We start from the raw sequence: 20,598 nt of genomic DNA on the forward strand, positions 1-20,598 counted from the left end.
CCTGTCTCACGACGGTCTAAACCCAGCTCACGTTCCCTATTAGTGGGTGAACAATCCAACGCTTGATGAATTCTGCTTCACATTAGCTGGGCTGTTTTATTTTTCAGGTCAACTTTATCATCATGGAAATCAACATTGTTCACATCTTAGTGCTAAAAAAAAATGTCTTTGTTGTATCAATGCTTATTAACAATACATCTTTCACTGGTGGAAATCCAGTTTACTTTCCTTTTAAATAGTGCCACATTCGTAAGAAACATGCTGTTTTTTTTTGTTGAGTTGATGTCTGATTGTCAATGTCGCACTCGGTGATGTTTCCATGTTCTGCCAATGGGTCATGTGGGGAAGATATAAAGAACATAAAAACGGAGGCACTGTGATGGAGTGAGGCAGCATTTTCGGCACTGGGAAAACAATCTTGTCATCACTGGGGTCAATGCCAATGCAGATGTTGAGATGACTGTGCAACCGCTGGCAATCCCACATCTTCACAGTCTGGACCAAGGCATCCTCCCCTGAAGAATAGATTTAGTCAGGGAATAAATCCATCACCCTCCTCTCTGTTAAATGACAACGTCGATAAATTGCCAATAGTTGATGTCTGGCATTGGCAGAAAATAAAATCTAAGATGAATAAAATTCATAAAATTTTTCAGGGGAATAACTCACACGCTCAGCTCTGCTGCTCATCGGACAAATACATTTTCCTTACAAATCTGACATCTGAAATAAACAGTCTTTCCACTGCAATAGCTATATATGGATTGCCAAGAAGTGTTCTATATATCTAGAAAACATTAATTCTCTTACTGCTTATGCCACGTTTATCATGTGATTGTACAAAGTTGGTTAAAAAATGCAAAATCTGGGTAACTTTGTTCTGCATTTATCACATAATTGTATGTTTTACTGGTATAGCTGATCCCAGTTGACGCAGTGTAAGATGTGTCCGAAACAGTGCTTGCAGTTTTGCATCGAATTCCAAATGTTCATACAAAATATTCCTACTCACGTTTAGAACATTGTAACCCCAATGACAACAGTTGCCTGCTCTTAACATCAGAGACCACCTGATCAAGATTAACATATTCAAATAACGACCCCTTTATTATATCATATTATATTATATTATATTATATTATGTTACACATTCAACAGTATATTTTCAGGTCAAGCTTGGAATGCTTGGAAACAATGTTTCCTGCATTTTCATACGCAGTGATGCATTGTAACAAACCATGTTAGTAACTGAAAAGTCCCAATGTCAGAGTGTCGAAAATAATGTGACTCTAATCTAAGTCTATTTTATTATTTAATTAATAAAAATAAATGGGTTTTGGTAGGTTTTTGCCGTAGCAACTGACTGGACACGTAACGGGTCTTGTGATCTGAGGGAAGCATATTATATAAAGTGATAAACTTCCCCATCGTGGGATCAATAAAGGTCTTCTTCTTCTATAAACATGGGCTGTAAACAAAACTGCAAATGCGATAATAGTGTTAAAATTAAAAAAGTGTCCAAGTGTCAGTGTTTAGTTGGTGCGTTGTTGGTTTATAAAGAAACTGCTGTTCGTTTTGCTATGCCACTGCTAAAAATGCACAGCGGAGAGGGAACAGGACATGTTTGTGCGGCGTCTGACCTTTCAAAGCATAGGGGTCGCCTGTGATGGGGTCTATTTTTCTCATTTGCCATTGCTGCCTTTGTTCTCATCCAACTGTGTTCACACCCACAGAAAAGCATTATCCACATGGGCTCCGTGTTAAAAAAAAAAAGAAAAAAAAATCAGATGAAAAGGTTCACTAATGCTCTTTATGCTGCCTTGTTTGTTGTTTGGTCTGTAGACGTACAGGCTGCAAGATCATCTCTGAGCAGGAATGCTTGATCATCCACATAAATTTTACATGAGCGCCATTGCGGCTACGTTTCTGTGAAATGTGTCAGGTAAACGGACGCCAGGGAAACTTACTTAATCACGTGCGAACCGTGTTGCAGCAGCCAGCACGAACATAACTGTATCTGCAAAGGTTGAACCTATGTTGTCAAAATGATATTGACAAGTGAAAAAAAGGTTTGAATCATTCATTAATCATTCATGAAACATAAATAATAATCAGGCCATGGGGTTTATGTAAGTTATGTATGTGCACAATGATTATTTTGCATCCATTTCCTCAGTGGATTTGAACATTGGGTTGCAATCTTCTTGTTTATGCAAGCTGATATATTCTGTCAGTTTGCTCTCTCATGAGGCCTCCCAGCTTCAAGGCCTTCAAACCACCATGTATCAGTGCCATAAACCCACACTTGCAATGATGACAGACTGATTGCTTCATCGCACTACAAGGAGCTCCTGCCTCCCAACTGTCCAAACTGCTTTAACAAGAACTGTCTTGCACTGAGTTGCAGTTTATAGACACAAGCGTGTGATTTTATTCAGTGGAGAAAGTAGCAGGAAGGTTGTTGAAAGACAATCCAGACGAGCAAAAGTCAGAGGACTTACTTGTTATTTTTTGCTGTATTTAAATTCTTTGTTGTCATATCTTTGCTGTAGGTTCTATTACTGTTGACAACATGTTCCTTGACATTACAAACTTTATGACATGGAAAAAGCGGTGATTCAAAGAAAATGTTGACGTTTTTATTGTTGTTGGTTGTTTTGCTTTCCTGTAAAATGTTTTTTTTTTTTAAAGGAGAACCAAACACACTTTCCCTTGTATACTTGTACACTGCCTTATTGACATACATCATTTATGTAAATAGCTGTTTTTGCTCTGCAAAAGCAGTGAATGTAAAATTGATGCAGGCTTGTCAGGGGTGAAGACCACATGCTGAGTATGTTGTTGGAGCAATGTTTATCTTGCAGAGAGGCCCTTCTTGACACGAACAGCTGTCTGGTAAATGTGATATGTTGATTCATGATTTTGTGATGACATACAAGAACATTCAATGTGAAGCTGAACTAAAGTGACACATGACGTACAGCTCTTGGCGAGTGAAAAGATCTGTCATTATATTTGTGACGACTAATTAAAGCAAACGATACAGTATGCAAGTGAGTTTGTGCGCTTTTCGTTAATCATTGGCGCAACTGATTTAGCTGATTCAAGGTCGACGGCACTGTGCGTGGTGAGTGCGCAAGGTATTACAATAGAGGCTTCATCAAACATTTATAAATGCTCATAATCACAAATGACAACTTACAGTAAAGTCCATAAAGGATTAAAGTAGTGCGTATACTTTGTTATGAGCTGTTAAACCCCCTATAGGGAAAAGTTATTCTATCACAGAAATTGTATCGTTTGTCATCTCCGCATCAGACAAAGCAGAATCCTCTTTAAAGTGGACCTGAGCTCCGGGATGCGGAAAGCATAGATGGCTGGGTCAATGAGGGCGTGACTCATCAGCAGCACCACGTGGAACTGGAACAGTGACCGGAAGCACTCGCAGTAAGGGTTCATGGGGCACACCATGAGTATGATGAGATGCGTAAAGAACGGGGCCCAGCACACCATGAACGCTCCGAAGAGGATGGTGAGGGTCAGGGCCCCTCTCATGCCGTTGCCCCGCCACCGCCACCGCCGACGTCCACTCCTCCCACCCCCGCCGGTGGGCAGAGCGGCAATGTTCCTGGCATGTATGCGGGCCAGCATGAACATGTAGGCGTAGATGAAGTAGATGATCACCAAGGAGACAATGAAGAAGACCACAAAGCAGATCATGATGACGTCAGAATCGAAGAACCTCACCATGAGCACCGCCGAGATGCCGCATGTTGTCCAGATGACGCCCAGGATGGCGCCCGTGCGCCGCATCGTCATGATGTTGTGGTAGCGAAGGGCGTGGAATATGGTAATGTAGCTGGAATGGACAAAAACGACAGAATTGGAATCATCATCATCACATTATAACCAGACGATGACAGTCGTAGGTCTGATTGCTGCAGATGATGAGAATTACAGAAAGTGTGAACTTCAATATATAACAGTTAACTAATACATATAGCCTCAGGGAGTCTGCTAAGGGAGCGGAATGAGGGTTGCAACTGTCACTGTCAAAATAATGTGCGCATTTAGCACATTGAGCCCAATAAATATACCGACACAAGTGTTTCTGACAGAACACGCAAGATATTGAGCTGAAAGGAATGCAATAATTAATGAAATAGTTATAAATACGATGAAAAAAGGAAATTCTTTGTATGCATTTTGTTCCCAATTAGGACTCTCTGCTCGGAATGAAATGTAAAATAACAGAATAGAATAGAATATATTACAGTATAATACAGAAAACAGAACATGCAATATATATATAGAGAGAGAGTGAGAGAGAGAGACACCATTAAGCACTTGCAAAAATGGAAAAACACCTTGGCAAACAAACAGCCATATTGTCTTTACACGTGTTTTATATATGATTTTTTTTTTTTTTTTTTTTTTTTCCCAAAGAAAGATTTTGCTGTATTTTTCTCCTTCATGAGGAGAAATCAATCTTCATGCCACTGACGTCTCTCCTCTCCTGTCAGCCAGGACACTCAGTCCGGACCTGACGGCCTAAGTGTCCTGATGGAACACGCGCATAAAAGGCTCCCCCCTCCTGTGAGACTTTACAGCCCTGGCTACAGTTGCATGGCTACAATCAATTTTCACCTGCAGTCACTCTGCAGTCACATTCTCCCTGGCGGAAAGTGGCAGCAGGTGCAAAAAAAAAAAAAACATTTATAAACGTCTCCACCACATTTGTGCCTGTTGTCGATTCCACGTGTAATTTTAACTCGCAACGTGCAAACCAACAAAATGCGTGCGCTTACTTGCTGCAACAGGGCTGTGCCACACTCATTTCAACATATTTTAATTTCGTAGCATTTCGTGCGAAGTGACACCCTCCCCTATGCAAATATGCCTCATTAGAAACAGCACCTTGTCCACGCCTTCCAGACAGTTTGACAGACATGATCACTGCCTGCAAAAAGCAAGTGGTGTTTCTGACGTCAGAGTGATGCTGTACACGTACTGAAGAGTCTAAAATCACAGAGCATCAAAACGTTTTAGCGCTCACATCTGAAAACCGGCACTTGCATTACAGATCAGCTACAAAACAGCAATAAATCACACTCAGGTGGTGGTAACAATATTCAACATAGCACGAGACTGCCAGGTGCGCACTGGAGCGCAAACATCAGCGCAGAGTTTCTCTTTTTGAATCAGAGAAATGGAAAATATCCAAAGGTCCAGGTTGGCTCGTTCTTGCCACACAATCAATAACACGTAGCTTCATATCAAACGATCTAGTCTAGCAATTTGCGCCCCTGACTCAGATGCCTGCATATAATTGGGGCAAAAAAACTTTTGTGGATGTTCTCCGCCATTTTGGTGGAGAACATCAGCGAAACCTTTAGATTCTTGATTCTCCCTTCGGGTTTTTAACCAGATTTCAGTGCATTGGTTATTTTTTGGTCTCATTATATCACATGCAAGTAACCCTTTATTCTTTGGAGAATATTGATTGTATTGATTGAAAATATTGATAAGACGTTCCATCTTAAGCATAAACTTAAACCTCAGCGCCTCAGCACTCGACATGTTTGGACGTGACAAAAAGCCGCTGACCTTGAGTTTTGACGCACTGCGTGTTTAGGATGTGTGAAAAGAAACATGAATGGCATGCTGTCCATCCTGGGTGCCATCAAATCACATTGAAACAGCAGGGTCTGTCCCTGGATAGCAGCATGTACTTGGTGATGGATTGCATAAGTATTGCACTATACCATGATGGCATAGTCCGTAATCAGAGGCAGACTGGCACAACTTGTGCTCTGAGAAAATGACTCTGAATTTTTCTGAATTCTCCTCACAATCCGAGATGCTTTGCATCTAAATCAGCAGTTGATGAAAAGCTTCCAAGGGCCACAATCAACAGAGACACATTTGAAATTTCCATCTGTGGTTTGTGTTTTTCTCTGTCTCCTGCCACTGAAGTCAGTTGCTCCTTTGATTTGAAATGAAACAAAATGCCCGTCTGTCATGATGTCTTAGTGGGTCTTTGAAAGCAGAAAACGAAGGGGTTAGTTGGCTGCCGAGGGAACAACATGTGTCTTGAATCCCTCCTTTCCCCTGTAAAATCAACCCACCAGTGCTTTCTGGTTCTTTCCCTCCCACGTACGTACCGGTCCACGGCAATGGCCAGGAAACTGAAGATGGAACCCACAAAGGACATACACAGCAGGGAGTCTATGACGTCGTCCAGCCTCGTCTCAGGGACGCCGCTCTTCTTCAGGTGGCCCACGTCGGCGAACGCGAGCATGAGGTTCTCGAAGGTTTTGGTGGAGCTGGAGATGGTGTTGAAGGCGGCGAGGCTGCAGATGAAGCAGTACATGGGCATGTGCAGGTTCCTGTTGCACAGGATGGCCACCACGACCAGCAGGTTCTCCGTCAGGCTCACGGCGCCGATGCTGAAGAAGATCGGGAGCGGGACAATAACCTCGGGGCAGTCTGTCTGATTTAGTGCGGTCGTGTTCATGGCTCGTTCCACTGGCTTCTTCATGGATTTACAGGGGATACGACTCTGAAAGAGAATATATTTGGATTTATAGTTAATACACTGGTGAGTGAAAAGGTGGCAAAAGTCTGTGAGTGATTTGCATCCTACTCGTTGCGCTTTAGTTACGGCGGTTACTTCACAGTTGAGTCTGGCCCGTCAGCGCGCCGTCAGCAGACACAGCGTGACTCGTTTCTCCCCCCCAGGCAAAAATCTCAAGCTATAAATTTCAAGTGAGCTCATATCTGCTTCAACACTGCGTCGTCGTCTTTGCAGCAGAGTGGCCTCCGAACGTCCCCTCGTTCCCACGCGTCCCCGTTAGCTTGCCGGTTTTGGCACAGTTCATAATCCGCGACCACGTGGACCCATCTGCCTCTGTTTGCCTCTTCGCTCAAGGCCAACACAATCAATCGTTGTCGTCCTCTGGTGTTGTCCAAACTGGCTTGAGGCTGCGTGGCGCGAGGTTCGCCGTCCCCGAGAGGACCACGGCACAGAGGGCTGGTGTTCAAAAGTGTCTTGTTCACTTCTGTTTGCTGCCATGCGTCTCCTGAGAAAAGACAGAAATTCTCAAGGAAAATTCCCCCGTTTTTCTGCGAAAATCAGCCCACAGTTTACAAGTCAAGTGGTGGGACTGTGACTGTACTTTTGTTTCGGCGATCAGGCGGACCTTTGGTCCCAAGTCCAACGGCTCATCAAAAGGAATAATCTGAAAATCACCTTAAAACCACTTCTTCCCATGTTAGTCGTCCCCTCATTATGAAAGATGGAACATTTTGTGATCGTTCTAAAAATTACTAAATTCTCTTTGAGCAAGAGGTCCGGATTCCTGTCAGACTGCAGACTGAAGATGATTACACATAATTACAGCATAATGCTGTCTGCTCTCTCTATTCTTTGTCAACCCTCAGAAAAATCTGTGTGCCTGCGTGTGCGTGTGTACGTGCTCGTGTTACCCACTCTTACTCAACCATTTGCTTTTGAAACACTTAGAAATAGCCAAGGATAGCATACACATAGACAAACTGACATGTTGACACCTCCACCCCCATCCATGGGAGCCCATTGTACTCCTTGTACTTTGGGCTAATCACCAACTTGAAATACTCAACATACTTGCTAGTATTCTGAACCATCATTAAGCCAGTTCTGATAGTTCAGTCAATGACCCTCCTGCACCTCTAAAATATTATTGATTATATATTCATATATGGTCCAAATCCTGTATCTAACCCCCTACATTTGAAGCTAATTTTTGTAGGCTGTTATTGCCATCTTCTATTATTTTCACACCATTATATTTTATATTTTATAACGTTGTGTGACTTTTTCGCCCAACAACCTCTTCTCTTCCGCCAAACGATACTGGGATGACAGCCTCTCTACCAGCCCTCTGCTGCACAGACTGACACGGTGCTCATGAGATAAATGATGCAACTTCAGTCCAGGGGTGATTTGGTTTTGGATTTATGCCCTATACATTATCAGAGAGCAACGTTTTCATTAAATCTTTCATAACAAACCCCACATTCATTTTAGCCCTAGGATGAAGTGGCTGTAAATATGACGCTGCTGATGGCGCTGCTCAGTATTTTTCAGGAGAGAAATAGCGATGAGTCAGAGGCAGACATGAGGTGGTCGAGAAGGACACTTGAGAGAGAAAGAGAAAAAGATAATCCCTCTCAGGCCAAAAAAAAAATTATTGCCTAACTCAGATGCTGTACCTGTTATTTCCCAGACACAGTGTCTCCTATTCTTCTGAGGTAATAATTCAGCAATCAGCATTGGTTGTTATGTGAAATAATTACAACCTGGGTCTAACTCTTGGTTGGGGAGTTTTGTTTTTTTTCACATATTGTCCTTGCATCTGCAGAGATTTTTGTTGTTGTTGTTGAGAATTTCCATAATATATCCATCTATCCATAATATCCCTCCCTGCCCTCAAGGGGTGAATTCTTGCGCTCTGTAAATCCTCAGTGTCTGTCATGATGCTGTGAGTTTCTGCTGCCTCTAAAAAATTGAAAAGGGCAGCCATTTACCTGAAGATGTGACAGAAAAATAAAAAGAACCTAATCCACAGTATGGCCGGCTACTCCTCTGACTTAACAACAGTGTCGACGGTCTCACATGGATTTATTGAGAGCGTAACGACAGAGGGGAATTATCTCCGCTGGGGGTGCAGACAGTTCAGGAAATCCTTTCACTGAATCTGGTTTGTCACTGCATGAGTCTGGGCAATCGACTGCTTCTGTTACAATGGCACGCAGTCCGTCTGTTTAATCTCCTGGTTAAGAGAGATTGGCAGATTATTATAGATATTCATCCTCAATGAAAAGTAAGACGTTGCCGAAGGTTTCTGTCAAACAATGAGCTGTGCCCAGCATGAGCAGCGCCTAAGCCAGGCAATTTATGTCGGTTCACACGTCAAGAGCGTTTTGCAAGGTATTTTTTTAAAAAGCATCTTCAGGGTCAGGGACATTTTTTTTAGTGCTTTTTATTTAAAACCTCATGCTGCATCTGATATCTCAATAAATGGTGGCTGGCAGCGAAAGAGATTATGGCGAAATGTGTGGCGAGGTTCAGGAAACTGAAAAGGATGAATTATTTTAGTATTTAATAGTTTATTGTTGTTGTGTCCGTCAACCAATCAATCAACCAATCAATCAGTTTTTTTTTGCTGAATCACAGTGCTAAATCACATCCAGAGGCATCTCAAAGGGACAAAAATCAAGAGTGAAACTAACAATGGATTGTTTTGTTTATTTAGCAGCATGGTCATTTGCTCAAACATTGCCACTTGAAAAATATTCAATTCAATATTTCAATTCAATTTTACTGAAATTCTTTAATCACTTACTACCAAGTAGGGATAATGCATTGTTAATGTCAATTTTTAAGTTGCAAGACCACCTGATTTTTATTCACTTTTTTATGTATGCATTGATGTGATTTATTCACACATACCAGGGAATGGCCTGCAGGGCACATTTGCAAAGGGGAGGATCCTATAAATAAAACCTGGTATTTTGCTCACAGCGGCTGCGTGCCAGGCTCAAAGCTGGCAAATCTGATTTCTTTCTCTCTATTTTTTTAGTGCCGACTGAGCAAACTGATAACCGCAGGTGGCTTCCTGCTGTTTCGAGGGTGACCTGGACGCCTGTGCGGAGAGTTGAACAAAGACCACTTTGTTTGATTTGCCTGCCCATGCCATCATTTAACCAGCAGGAAAGAATGCGGATGGATCCATTTTAATATCTTAGTAATCCATCTTTCTGGCAAGGTTACACAGGTACAGGATAGGGAAACAATTGAAATAAAATGACAGGGGAATGTGGTTTAAATTATAATAACAACAGGGTTTTAACACGGTTATCTGGGATTAATTTTGCATTTGGTTTTACAGACAAGAAATGCTCACTAAAGATCTATTTTTAAATGTCGAAACCCTGCAAAATGATTTGCTTGAACTCCGACTCTGCTGATTGTTGTAAACAGTGGCTCTGTTAGGCAATTTGTCTTTTTTGTAGTTACCAAAAAATTGTCAAAATTACCATCTGGTCCAAAAAGATATCACATTGTTACTCGTCAAAGTATTTAGAACAGTTCAGCAAACACAATTTCAAAGCTAATCTTGCATTTACAGCTTCTCACAATTGGCCAGTGCTGCATGGATTCTACATTGTACCTGTCCCCTTTGTTTCCATGGTAATGGAAATGTTAAAGTTATTTTCTTTCATATGAACGAAACAACCTTGAAGCCTTAAACGTTCTCCAACTCATTCCATTTCCAGAAGCGACAACACAGACTTCTACACGCTAGTGTGTGCAATTATTCATTTCTCCATACGCTGGTAAAGTTGTCTAAATGTGGCCAGGGTAATTAATGCGAACTTAGTAATGCAAAGCATTATGTAACTCACGGGCTGCCGCTATTCCTTTCAACTTGAGACAAACTTGAGAAAAGACATCAAGTACGAACACAAAGTCAATGCACCTCAATAAGTGAAGGCACATTTGCTTGTATTCCCATGACAAACTATCAGCAAGCACAGAGGTTGGATGTGAACTGTGTTTAGCTTATGATAAAAGTACATCTCGGTAATAACCACATCTGCTAAAATAATACAAAATGTTCTCACTATAACTCACTCTGGCCTGTCTGCATCTTTCACTCCACCTTTATCCCTATCTGTGTTCTACCTCAGTCTTTATCTGTTTTTGTGTGGTGCGTATAAGTGTTTCTCTGTACTTTTGGATGTGATTTCATGCCTTAAAAGTAAAAGTTGATCGATGGGCTGAAATCGTTTTTGGATATTCCAGTGCATTTGAATGCATACAGCTAAAACAAGCTGAGAGAGATCAGCAATATGTTTGCCTTAAATAAATCAAAATCTTGGACTCTTGGAAAGTTATATTTACACTAAAGTGTAACATATTTTGTTTAATGGACCTAGTTTTGAGTAAATGTGTAAAAATAAACATTACTATATAAAAGCTGTGTAAGTCACTTGTTCTTTACACCATCAGCCAAACAGAAAATGCTACGCGACACCTATAATGAATGACTGGCCACTTCACTGATGTGTGAAATGAAGTTTACACTTCCTAGTCTCCTGGGTCACCTCTCCCACCTCTTCTCAAGAGTCGCACTGTGCTGACAACTATTTTGCCTATCGCCTTTGAATATTTCCCCTACGCCAACTCACCATGCTCGCCTCGGACCTGCACGTCTCACGGTGTTGTTTTCAGAAAATCGGCTCTTTTGTCAGGAGGAAAAACAAGCCCCATGTTAATCTCACGCTGTCAGATTGTGTCAGGCAGTGCAAAGGAATCTTTTTTTCTTTCTTTTTTTAAGCGGAATAGGGGTGAGGGGGGTGGGGGGGTAATTTTGTCAGTATTGAGTTTTCCAACCGCTGGGCTGAAAACAGCGCTATTATCTGTGCTCACACTGATTCTCCGATTCGAGAGACTCCAACCCATTGCAGCTGCTGAGGTGGTAGAAGTGGAGAAACGTAAAAAAAAAATTTTTAAAAATTAATGCTGTCTTCAGATTTGACGGTCTGAGATGAACCCAAAATGCTTCAGCGGAGATCTGCAAAAAGTTGTACTCTCAATCACGCTCCATGGAACTGCCTTTAAACTGAACGTTATCATTTTCTACAGGATTAGAGTCACACGTGTTATTACAGCCTTGAATGATGCATGATGCGCAACCACGGCTATGACAAGCCTGTAACAAACAAAACCAACGTTGCTCTTTCCTCTTCACCTCTTGCAGCCCCCTCAGCTTCCGAAGATCAAACGGCTGACCAAACGAGGACTGACATTAAGCTATTCCACTGGGTTCCCCTCGGTATCATCTATCCAATTGTTTTTTTTCCATGAGGCACACAAATGCCTGAATGTTGGCAGCAGACACTCGGCTTTCGTTTTCTGTACGCAATCAAATCTTCAAGGATCAAAAAGTAAGAAGTTTTGAAATCCCTCGTCTGTTGTGTTTGTGCTGTCATGGAAGCAACCTTGATTACTGTAAAAAAAAAAAAAAAACACACAAAAAAAACCAAGTTGTGTCCATGAGTACGAGGTAGCCGTGACAACGAGCGCCTGGTGAGCCCCTATTGAACGGTGATCAAAGCTTTATGATTCAGCCAGAACTGCCCCTAATGAAATCTGGAGCTGGGGCTGCAGTTGCGTCCAAAGTGGCAGCCTCATCTCGTGGCACACGCTGTCTTTTCATTTCACTGCATCATTTATAAGCCAGCCTCATTTGTGTCCTAACTAAGGATCTTACCGCGAGATTCTCTCCGTGCCGCCTTCCCCCGCTGCCCACCGAGAAGCACTTGTGTCGGTACATCCAGCTAGAAACAGTTGAAGGGTTTGGTTTTATGTTGAGTTGCTGAAAAAAAAAAATAGCCTTAGAAAAAGATGAAAGCAACACTAAGACGTTGTACTGCATTATCCAATCTTAATTTAAAAAAAAAAAAGCTTTTACCGTGTCTGTTTTCAGTGCGCGCTGCTCCCAAACAGTGGTCGTCTTGCAGCCCTTCTGAAGTTCACTTAAAATGCCTTTTTCAGAAGTTGAGCTGCGGCGAAAGACGCTGTTTGGGGAGATGACACAGAACTGATGTTGGCAACTGGCTATTTATGCAGTGGCCGGAGATAACAGATGGGCAACAGTGTTGTTGGGGCCCTGAACGTCTGAACCACCAAGGCTGTGAGCCGTGTCATACCTTCCCCCTCGTCATTTTTATTCACTGTCACTTTGCCCATTTACAATTAAGGCAAGGACGGATAAAGTATTCAGCACCCCGAGCCCAACATTGATTTTATGTCTCTTTAGGACTTGACTGGAGCAACTCATTGGGAATGTGAGCCTGTTCATCCAAATGTGAAATTCTCTATATTTCAGAGTCAATAACCTTGAACCTTGTTATTTAACTTAGATACCTTTTGAACATAGTGCATACGTACTTTGAACAAAGCCAACAGACACGTTAGATAGAGAAACATTTCATGATCGTCCTCCTAAATTCATGTCAGTATTGTGTAATGTAGACAATGGACAAATAAGACAGGTATGCTCGAATGCAGCAAAACAGATTTTTAGTGTCCACTTTATATTTGTATTTTTTGCTACTCTTGACAATTTAATCATGATTTATTCATCATCATTTTTGTCCATCTTGTTTTATTTCAAGGTTTATTTTCAGATTTAAAAAAAAAAACCTTTTTGGACTTCCCATTGTTTCATTATAAACTTGATATATATTTTCAGTGTGCCATCTATCACTGCAAGGGTTCCAGTCACCACACCGCTGAGAATTAATTTACATTTTTTAACATTAGCAATTATCTGCTGTGCCAGACAAAAATAATGGCACTAACTTCTGGATTTTTTTTTTTTTTTTTTTTTTCTTTAACTTGTAACAACGCATCTCAAAGCTCCTTGCTCTGGATTCTGTAAACATAATTTTTCAACACTGTACACCAGCATTTTTCCATTTTATTGCCATCCTAAGAATTTTGATAAGGGATGCGACCTTCTAAAAGTGAACCCGCGGGGTGCTTAAAAAAAAAAAACCCTGAGCAGAGGCAGGTCAGTTTGAGAAGTCAAATTAAAGGTGGAGAGCACAAAAAAACATGCGGCTACCACTGACAGATGGCCAGTGACAGCTGCAGGTTCAGAGAGACAGATGTGATGTTGGGAGTGTGAGGAGATGGAAGCCAGGATCAGCCGAGTTGTTGAACACAAGCTTTTGTGAGTCACCTCAACGTTTTCACTCACAAGATATACAGTCCTTCCCTTGCCCTTCGTAGCCCACTCACTTTGGATGTATGCAGTACTATAGTTCATACAATTCCAGGAGTTGAGAATGAATGCGTTTGAGTTCAAGACGGTCCTCAGAATGGAACAGTAATACAGTTTCAACCAATAGGGGAAGAGTCTGCGGAGAAGCACCACACCGAAAATGCATTTAAGGGATTAGAATAAATGTTCTGAGAGATAATTACATTTCAATTTGTTTTACAAATTGTTAACAAGATTTTTCAAATTTGTCATTGCATTATAAATTGTTTGATTCTTGTTCCAACGTGGACTTGAAATGTTCCTCCTGTTCACAGATGTCTAAAGGCATCTGGTTCATATGAAAAGAGGCACGGAGGCAGGATTACTGAGTTTATGAGAAAATGCATTTGACTTGTAAGTTTAGTCATCCCCACAATCATAACACACTTGTGAAATGTTTTCCAGATGTTCTAGATACTGAGCTGAGCTAACAACTCACTATGTAACTTCAACACACTTCATGGGGACTAAAAGTCAACACTTTGGCTGTAAGTGTTGCAGGTAATATACAAAGATCAACACCAGGAGAATTGTGACATTCTGTATAGACAGCAAGTTATTTCAGTTTTTTTTTTGTTGTTGTTGTTGTTTTTTTTTAGTATTTATTAAAAAATATATATATATTTTTAAAAAACACACTTTTTTTCTATTCACTGGACCATTAGTGAATATCCAAGAAATTTGTCACAAAAAAAAAATCTACATATATCCATGCAAAGCCGTAAAATATAGTGGCAGTGGTCACCTCTAACAGGACATTAACATCCAAAGCTTAACAATTGAATTTCAGACATACAGGAACATATATCTGAAGAAAAAGTTCATTTTTGTCGATCTGAACATTTTCAGAAAACACAGAACATTTTCAATTCCCAGAACAGAATTCAACGTTGCAAATAAAAGAAACCGTTAGCATTTTGTAGCGTTTTCTTAGTCCGGACTTCAGTTCTCACACTTGATTAAAACTATGTGAATCACATGACAATGTGCAGCCAACATATAGTTTTTCACAGGCAGGATTTGCCATGGTGAGTTGACACTCGCAAATGAAAAGCACAGTCTCACTTAATTTCATATTAATATCAGTCAAGGCTAATAAACAGATTATGTGTTTTATTAGAGGGTAACATACATCATCCTCATGCGTCTTACAGTCAGCACTGACAACTAATACCAGAAAGACTAGTAAATTATGTTTTCGTTTCTAAATAAAAGCTTTAATAAAATTGAGATGCATTTTTCCCCCACTATTTTTTTTTTTATAATTTTCAAAAGGAACAAATCAGAAAAGAACAGATAAACAAGATAGTACAATTGGCTGACATCAGTGACAATGCAATGGTACACGTAATAGGCAAGAAAAAACAGTAGAAAAAAAAAAGACAACCCAAAAAGGCCTTGGCAGGTCAGACACAACAAACTAAGAACAAAACCCGAAACAAACAAAATTGGACAAATTTGAGATGCATTTAAAATGAAAGAACAGGGTAAAAACACATTGTCCCACATTTATGTAAAGATTATTTGTAATATTTTTGTCATTGTATCATCTGGCCAGAAATGCTGCTTCTGAAAGATTTTTTGTTTTGTGTTTTTTCTTCTTGAACAACCCCTCAAGCTATGTAATCATCATATTCAAGCACATGATGATTATGGACCACAGCTGTGAGCAGCTCTCGTGAGAGAATGTGAGGTGCGTGAAAAGCATATGGAGTCCATCTGAAGCCAAATAAATGAGAATGCTTTTGACCTGTACTCTGTGGAGAGGAGGTAGTCGTACAGTCGTGGTTGCCAGGTGATGACGAATGTCAGTAAGGCTAGAGGATGAAAGTTGTCTGATGTTTACAATATACTACTAAGGTGTAGAAACAGCAGCCTTTAATCCTGCCTTCTTGCAATGTTATGAAATGGAATTATTCATTGAAATCAGTTAAATAATGACAATCACAGAGCATGTTTGCTTTACCTAACCCAGGCGTGGGGAAACCATGGCCGCGGGGCCATATGCGGCCCTTTAAACTTTCCAATCTGGGCCGCCGAACTTGAAGAAATTGTATTAATAGTGAGTAAGTAATAAAGTAGCTGTATTTCATAATTCTTTTCTGTGTTTTTTAAATAAAGACCTAAATAACGTTGGGCTTCTTAGACATTTTGTTCTAGCGCTTTTGTTCATTATGTAATTCAGTATTTAATAGTTTTCTACATATCTGGAGATATATTCTTTCTCCTATGAGAAACCGGCCCCTCTGTCAAATTTTAGAACCCATTATGGCCCACGAGTCAGAAAGTTTGTCCACCCCTGACCTAACCTCTTATCTACAGAGGGATGCAGGGAGAAGTACTACACACATACCACAGTGACAAATGTTCAGTTGTCAGGTTGCAATGAATGGACCCAGTGCTCGTGAGTGTATGTCGAGGTTCATGTCTGCACACATCATTTTGCATTAAAGACACCATGCAGTTATATAACAAATGCCAAACATGGAAAAATGTAAAAGAAAAAAGAAAAAAACAGAAACCTTGACTTAATGACTTGCATATTTCCTTTTTGCTCCACTTGATTGTATAAGTGTCCAACACTAGACTCCACTCTTTGCTGTAGCTTTTCTGGAAATTTGCACATGCCGTGCGCTTCAGATGAGGTCAGTTGACTGTTAAGATTTAATAGATGTTCATTATGTATACACAAATAAGAACCTATTCAACATTGTAAATTTTGACAGCAGTGGATATTTTCTATTAGAACGTCAAATCAGTTTGGGATACTTTACAGTGTATTATTACTGCCCTCCAGTGACAACTACCAGATATAACACGTTTGAGGAAAACCAATGTTAATATTTAACTTTGGGAACCAAGGGGTTGCTGTGTTAAGCTCACTACTATGGAGGACGAAAAGTGCCAAAATTAAATAAATGCATCATTAATTATTTAAATGTGTCATTAATTAAAATTGGAATTACATACAAAAATGTGTTATCAAACGTTTATATCTGTCGAATGTGTCCATCAAAGTCGGTGGGCGGGGCTAACTCAAATGTAGTCTAATCCACTGCTTTGGTCTTAAGTCTTTCTAAAAATGGCGACTTTTTTTGGAGGATCTGCATGAGCTTTCGAGGGAGTTGGTGAGAGATTTATCAGAACTTGCAGACTATGAGGAATCAGGACCTGATGACTCCGAGCATGTAGCGTGTAAAGCAGAGGAATTTATTGAAATTGTCGGAGTTATTTTTGCACTCTCCGACCGATCATCTGGAATCGATTTGCCTTGACTTGATGTGCAGGGTAACCAATCAGGTGTTAGGATCCGCCCATCAATGACACATTTTAATTATTTAATGATGTATTTATGTGATTTTGGCCCTTTTAGTCCTCCGTACACTACAAGAGGTGAGGAAACTTAGATGTCACAGATAATCAGCAGAATCAGGCCAAGTTGGTGTATCTGATATTAGTGCAACTTGTGTGAATACAGACATTGATGCAGTAGAAACAGGTTTATCAATCCGTATCAATTAGTAGCCTAGTCTAACTACAGACAAGGTCCCGACACAACTGAATAGTCAATCCCAGCGCCATCCAACTCAAAACTTCCTACTCTACTCAAAGTATACCATGTTTTTCATGTGTCCCTACTGAAGCCTGACATTGACAGCCCTCTGCATCCTACAGCTGGCTATCCTCCTCCCACTCAACTTATTGATGGCCATCTAGCTCACAAGGTCAATCAAATTCTGGATGTTCGAGAACGTGGACCCTATAGAGCTCTCTTCCATTTCTAGACCTTTGATATTGGCGATTGAGTCTGGTAGAACAGCAGGGAGCTTCCCTTGTGGTTAGTGTGATGGTGTGGCGCGTGGCAGAGGCAGAGCTGACTCTTTGAAGTTACGACAGCACACCCAACTTTAATGTGCTCGCTCGCTCCATATATGTTGACTCCCACATCACTGTTTCCGGTGTTGTGTGTCTTGTTTTGCGCTTTGTTTCAGGTTGGGCGTAACAAGTTCTGACCATGAGCATGGACAGAGCAGACACAGCCTCCCTGCAGCATGCCATTAACATGCAGGGCTTGTTGCTAGGAAAGCTTTGGCTTCCAGCATGCATCAACTAACAGCCCAGGGGAGCGCCAGCACTGCAGCGCCCTTATCTATGCAACCAGGGTCGTCAGCACCAGCTACGGTTCCAACCCGTAAACCCTCGATCACGCTGCCTGAACGTTATTCTGGGGAAGTAGGCCGTAAGGTGAAAGCCGTATCCCGTTCCGACATATAGGGCACTAAAATCTTTTTACTCAGTTACAAAGATATATAGGTCCTGAGCTAGAGGGTAAAAGTTCTCCATTTGTAATCGTGCAGTTTTTACAAAATCAGTGTTTAAAGTCGGTACTATTTACTTTACCCCGTGACCCGATTAGGAATAAGCGGGTATAGAAGATGAATGAATGAATGAACTATTTGCTTTACTCGCGTAATGATACTGTTGCCATGCGTGCCGCAGTTTTTGTCACGCATAACCTGCTAGGCCAATAGGAGAGAGCAAAACATCAAAGATGGCTGCGCCCATTATGCGGTCTTCCATCAGTTCAGAGGGGGAAACATCAGAGAAGACTTGTAAAAAGTGAGCAAAAACGTGCTATATGCACATTAAATCTGTAAAGAAAGAACAGATACAGGAATTTTTCAGCCAAACGGTGGGACACTTTCAAAAACTTTTGAGTGTTGAGAGCGCGATCATAGCTGAAACTGACATTGTCTCACTATTGACTTTGATAACGTTCCCGAAGACGCTGGGTTCCATGTGACATGCTACAGGCGATTCATTGATAAAAAAAAAAAAAAAAAGCACTTGGGTGCAGCAGAGAAACAAGACAGCTTCAATGCTTCAAGACAGCATTCAGATGTCAATGAAAGACAGGGAGGCGAGTGTGTGCCAACATGTGATGCCGGCAGCACCTCAGGATCAGCAAGTCAAAGTCCGAGAAAGAAACTCCGGTCCACGATGAGTCTGCCTATTGTTTCCTCTGGTCCTGTCCTGCCTGCCTTGTGCATCATATGTGAGAAAGTAGAAAAATACATCAGCGTGTCTGGCAAACGCACAAAGAATCCGCTTAAAGTGGGAGCGTGCAGAAGGTTTCTCCTCCAGTGCTCCCTTGTTTTAGAGCAACAACTTGGCTCATTTTCTACCGATGTGAATCTCCTCAGTGGTTTAAAGCAGGAGAATGGGCCAATTCACTTTGGAAGCAAACGAAGTCAGCCGAACCTCTTTTGAGGCTTTTTCTGCTGAAATGAGGGTTTTCCACCGGCCCTTCCACGACGGTCAAGCCTCTGCTTGGAGACTATTGACTTCAAAGCAAGGTTCCATGTCAGTAGCTCAGTCCTCCATAGACTTTCGGATCTTGGCTGCAGAAAGCGGGTGGAATGAAGCCGCTTTAAAATCAGCGTTCCTTAAGGGACTTTCAGAGGAAATGAAGGATCAGCTGTCAACTCGGGGTGAACCAGATTCGCTGGAATCTTTAATCAGTCTCTCCATTAGAATAGATAATCGCCTACAGGAGAGACGCAGAGTGTGCAAGGTTGTCGTCTCCTCCCTTCCACAGAACAAGCTCCACCACACAGACTCAATACCTCCCGCAACCATCTCTGGTGTTCCTCCTGCGTCTGGGGAATTTGAATAGCTAAATGTGAATAATTGAATTAAAATTTTGAATTTGAATCACTTGAACAACTCCTTACAACTATGTTCGTTCACACCGTTCTGACCAGACAGACAATAAACGTTCCCAAAAAAAAGAAAAAAAATGGAATGTGTTCACTTGGACCACAGATGCGAGTAAACAAAGGTAGCCAGTTAACATAGTAGCGAGTTGAACCGGAACACAGGTCCATCAACGTAAGCGTACAAAAGTAAGTGCTGATTGGCCTGTGTATCTGAGCTCGATTGCTCTTCCCTTCATCCTCCAAGCACCCGGATGTCTGTCACAGTAAATTGAAATTGAATTTTGAGAAGCGAATTTGAATTTTGAGAACTGAACTTGAATTGTGAGAACTGAATGTGAAGATGTCTAGACAGTTGGATTTTCTATTGAATTGCAATTTCAAATTTTACTATTCAAATACAGTTTTTCAATGCAATGAATCAAATTTAACAATACAATTTCAAATGATGTGATTCAAATTCAAAATTTTAATTCGATTATTCGCGTTTAGCTATTCAAATTCAAATATAAATGATTCAAATTCAGTTTCTGGTGGCACATATTTCAGCCCATATCATGAGAAGCTCAAGTTAAGTAAGAGACCAGTGGAGGGCAGTAACACTTCTTGCGGCATCGACACAACTGGGAAAAACACAGTTGTGTAGTGTTGTATATATGTAATACAATGTAATTTTCTCATTTAAAAAAAAATCAAGAATGTTAACAATGTTCAGATAAAATAAAATGGGAAATCTTGAAATGTTCTGCGAGCATAGATTGTGTGTGTGTGTGTGTGTGTGTGTGTGTGTGTGTGTGTGTGTGAGAAAGAGAGAGAGAGAGAGGAATGGAATGGAACAAATGCTTCTAGGTTAAAGAAGCACATAGATATCACGACTGTCTGTACATAGTGTATTTAATATTACCATGCTTAGCTAGTCACGCCTATGGCTGCGTCCTGGCGTTTACTAAAAACACACACAAAACACGAGTTCCGTTCGTGAACCCTCCTCCCTCGTACAT

The 20,598-nt window shown here is 41.0% G+C and overlaps 2 protein-coding genes across 2 annotated transcripts in view; both read right to left on the reverse strand.

Moving 5' to 3' along the window:
• Positions 1 to 20,598, reverse strand: part of LOC142897995 (TGF-beta receptor type-2-like) — a 336,150-nt gene that overhangs the window by 205,781 nt on the left and 109,771 nt on the right. The gene's annotated exons all lie outside the window — the stretch shown is intronic.
• Positions 2,410 to 7,064, reverse strand: mc2r (melanocortin 2 receptor). The gene is made up of 2 exons (XM_076040702.1): positions 6,165 to 7,064; positions 2,410 to 3,859 (listed from the first exon to the last, which is right to left on the reverse strand). Exons 1-2 carry the CDS (start codon positions 6,539 to 6,541, stop codon positions 3,304 to 3,306), a joined length of 933 nt encoding a protein of 310 aa, XP_075896817.1. The 5' UTR covers positions 6,542 to 7,064; the 3' UTR covers positions 2,410 to 3,303.

The sequence above is a fragment of the Nelusetta ayraudi genome, unplaced genomic scaffold, assembly GCF_046127955.1.
Source record: "Nelusetta ayraudi isolate G7.1 ecotype Tasmania unplaced genomic scaffold, CSIRO-AGI_Nayr_v1 ptg000063l, whole genome shotgun sequence".
Taxonomy (NCBI): Eukaryota; Metazoa; Chordata; class Actinopteri; order Tetraodontiformes; family Monacanthidae; genus Nelusetta; species Nelusetta ayraudi.

Excerpts from the sequence above, each read along its gene's own strand:
- mc2r (XM_076040702.1), bottom strand. The coding sequence starts at position 6,541 with ATGAAGAAGCCAGTGGAACGAGCCATGAACACGACCGCACTAAATCAG. Across the intron at positions 3,860-6,164 it reads CTGGCCATTGCCGTGGACCG|CTACATTACCATATTCCACG; the intron begins GTACGTACGTGG and ends TGTCCATTCCAG.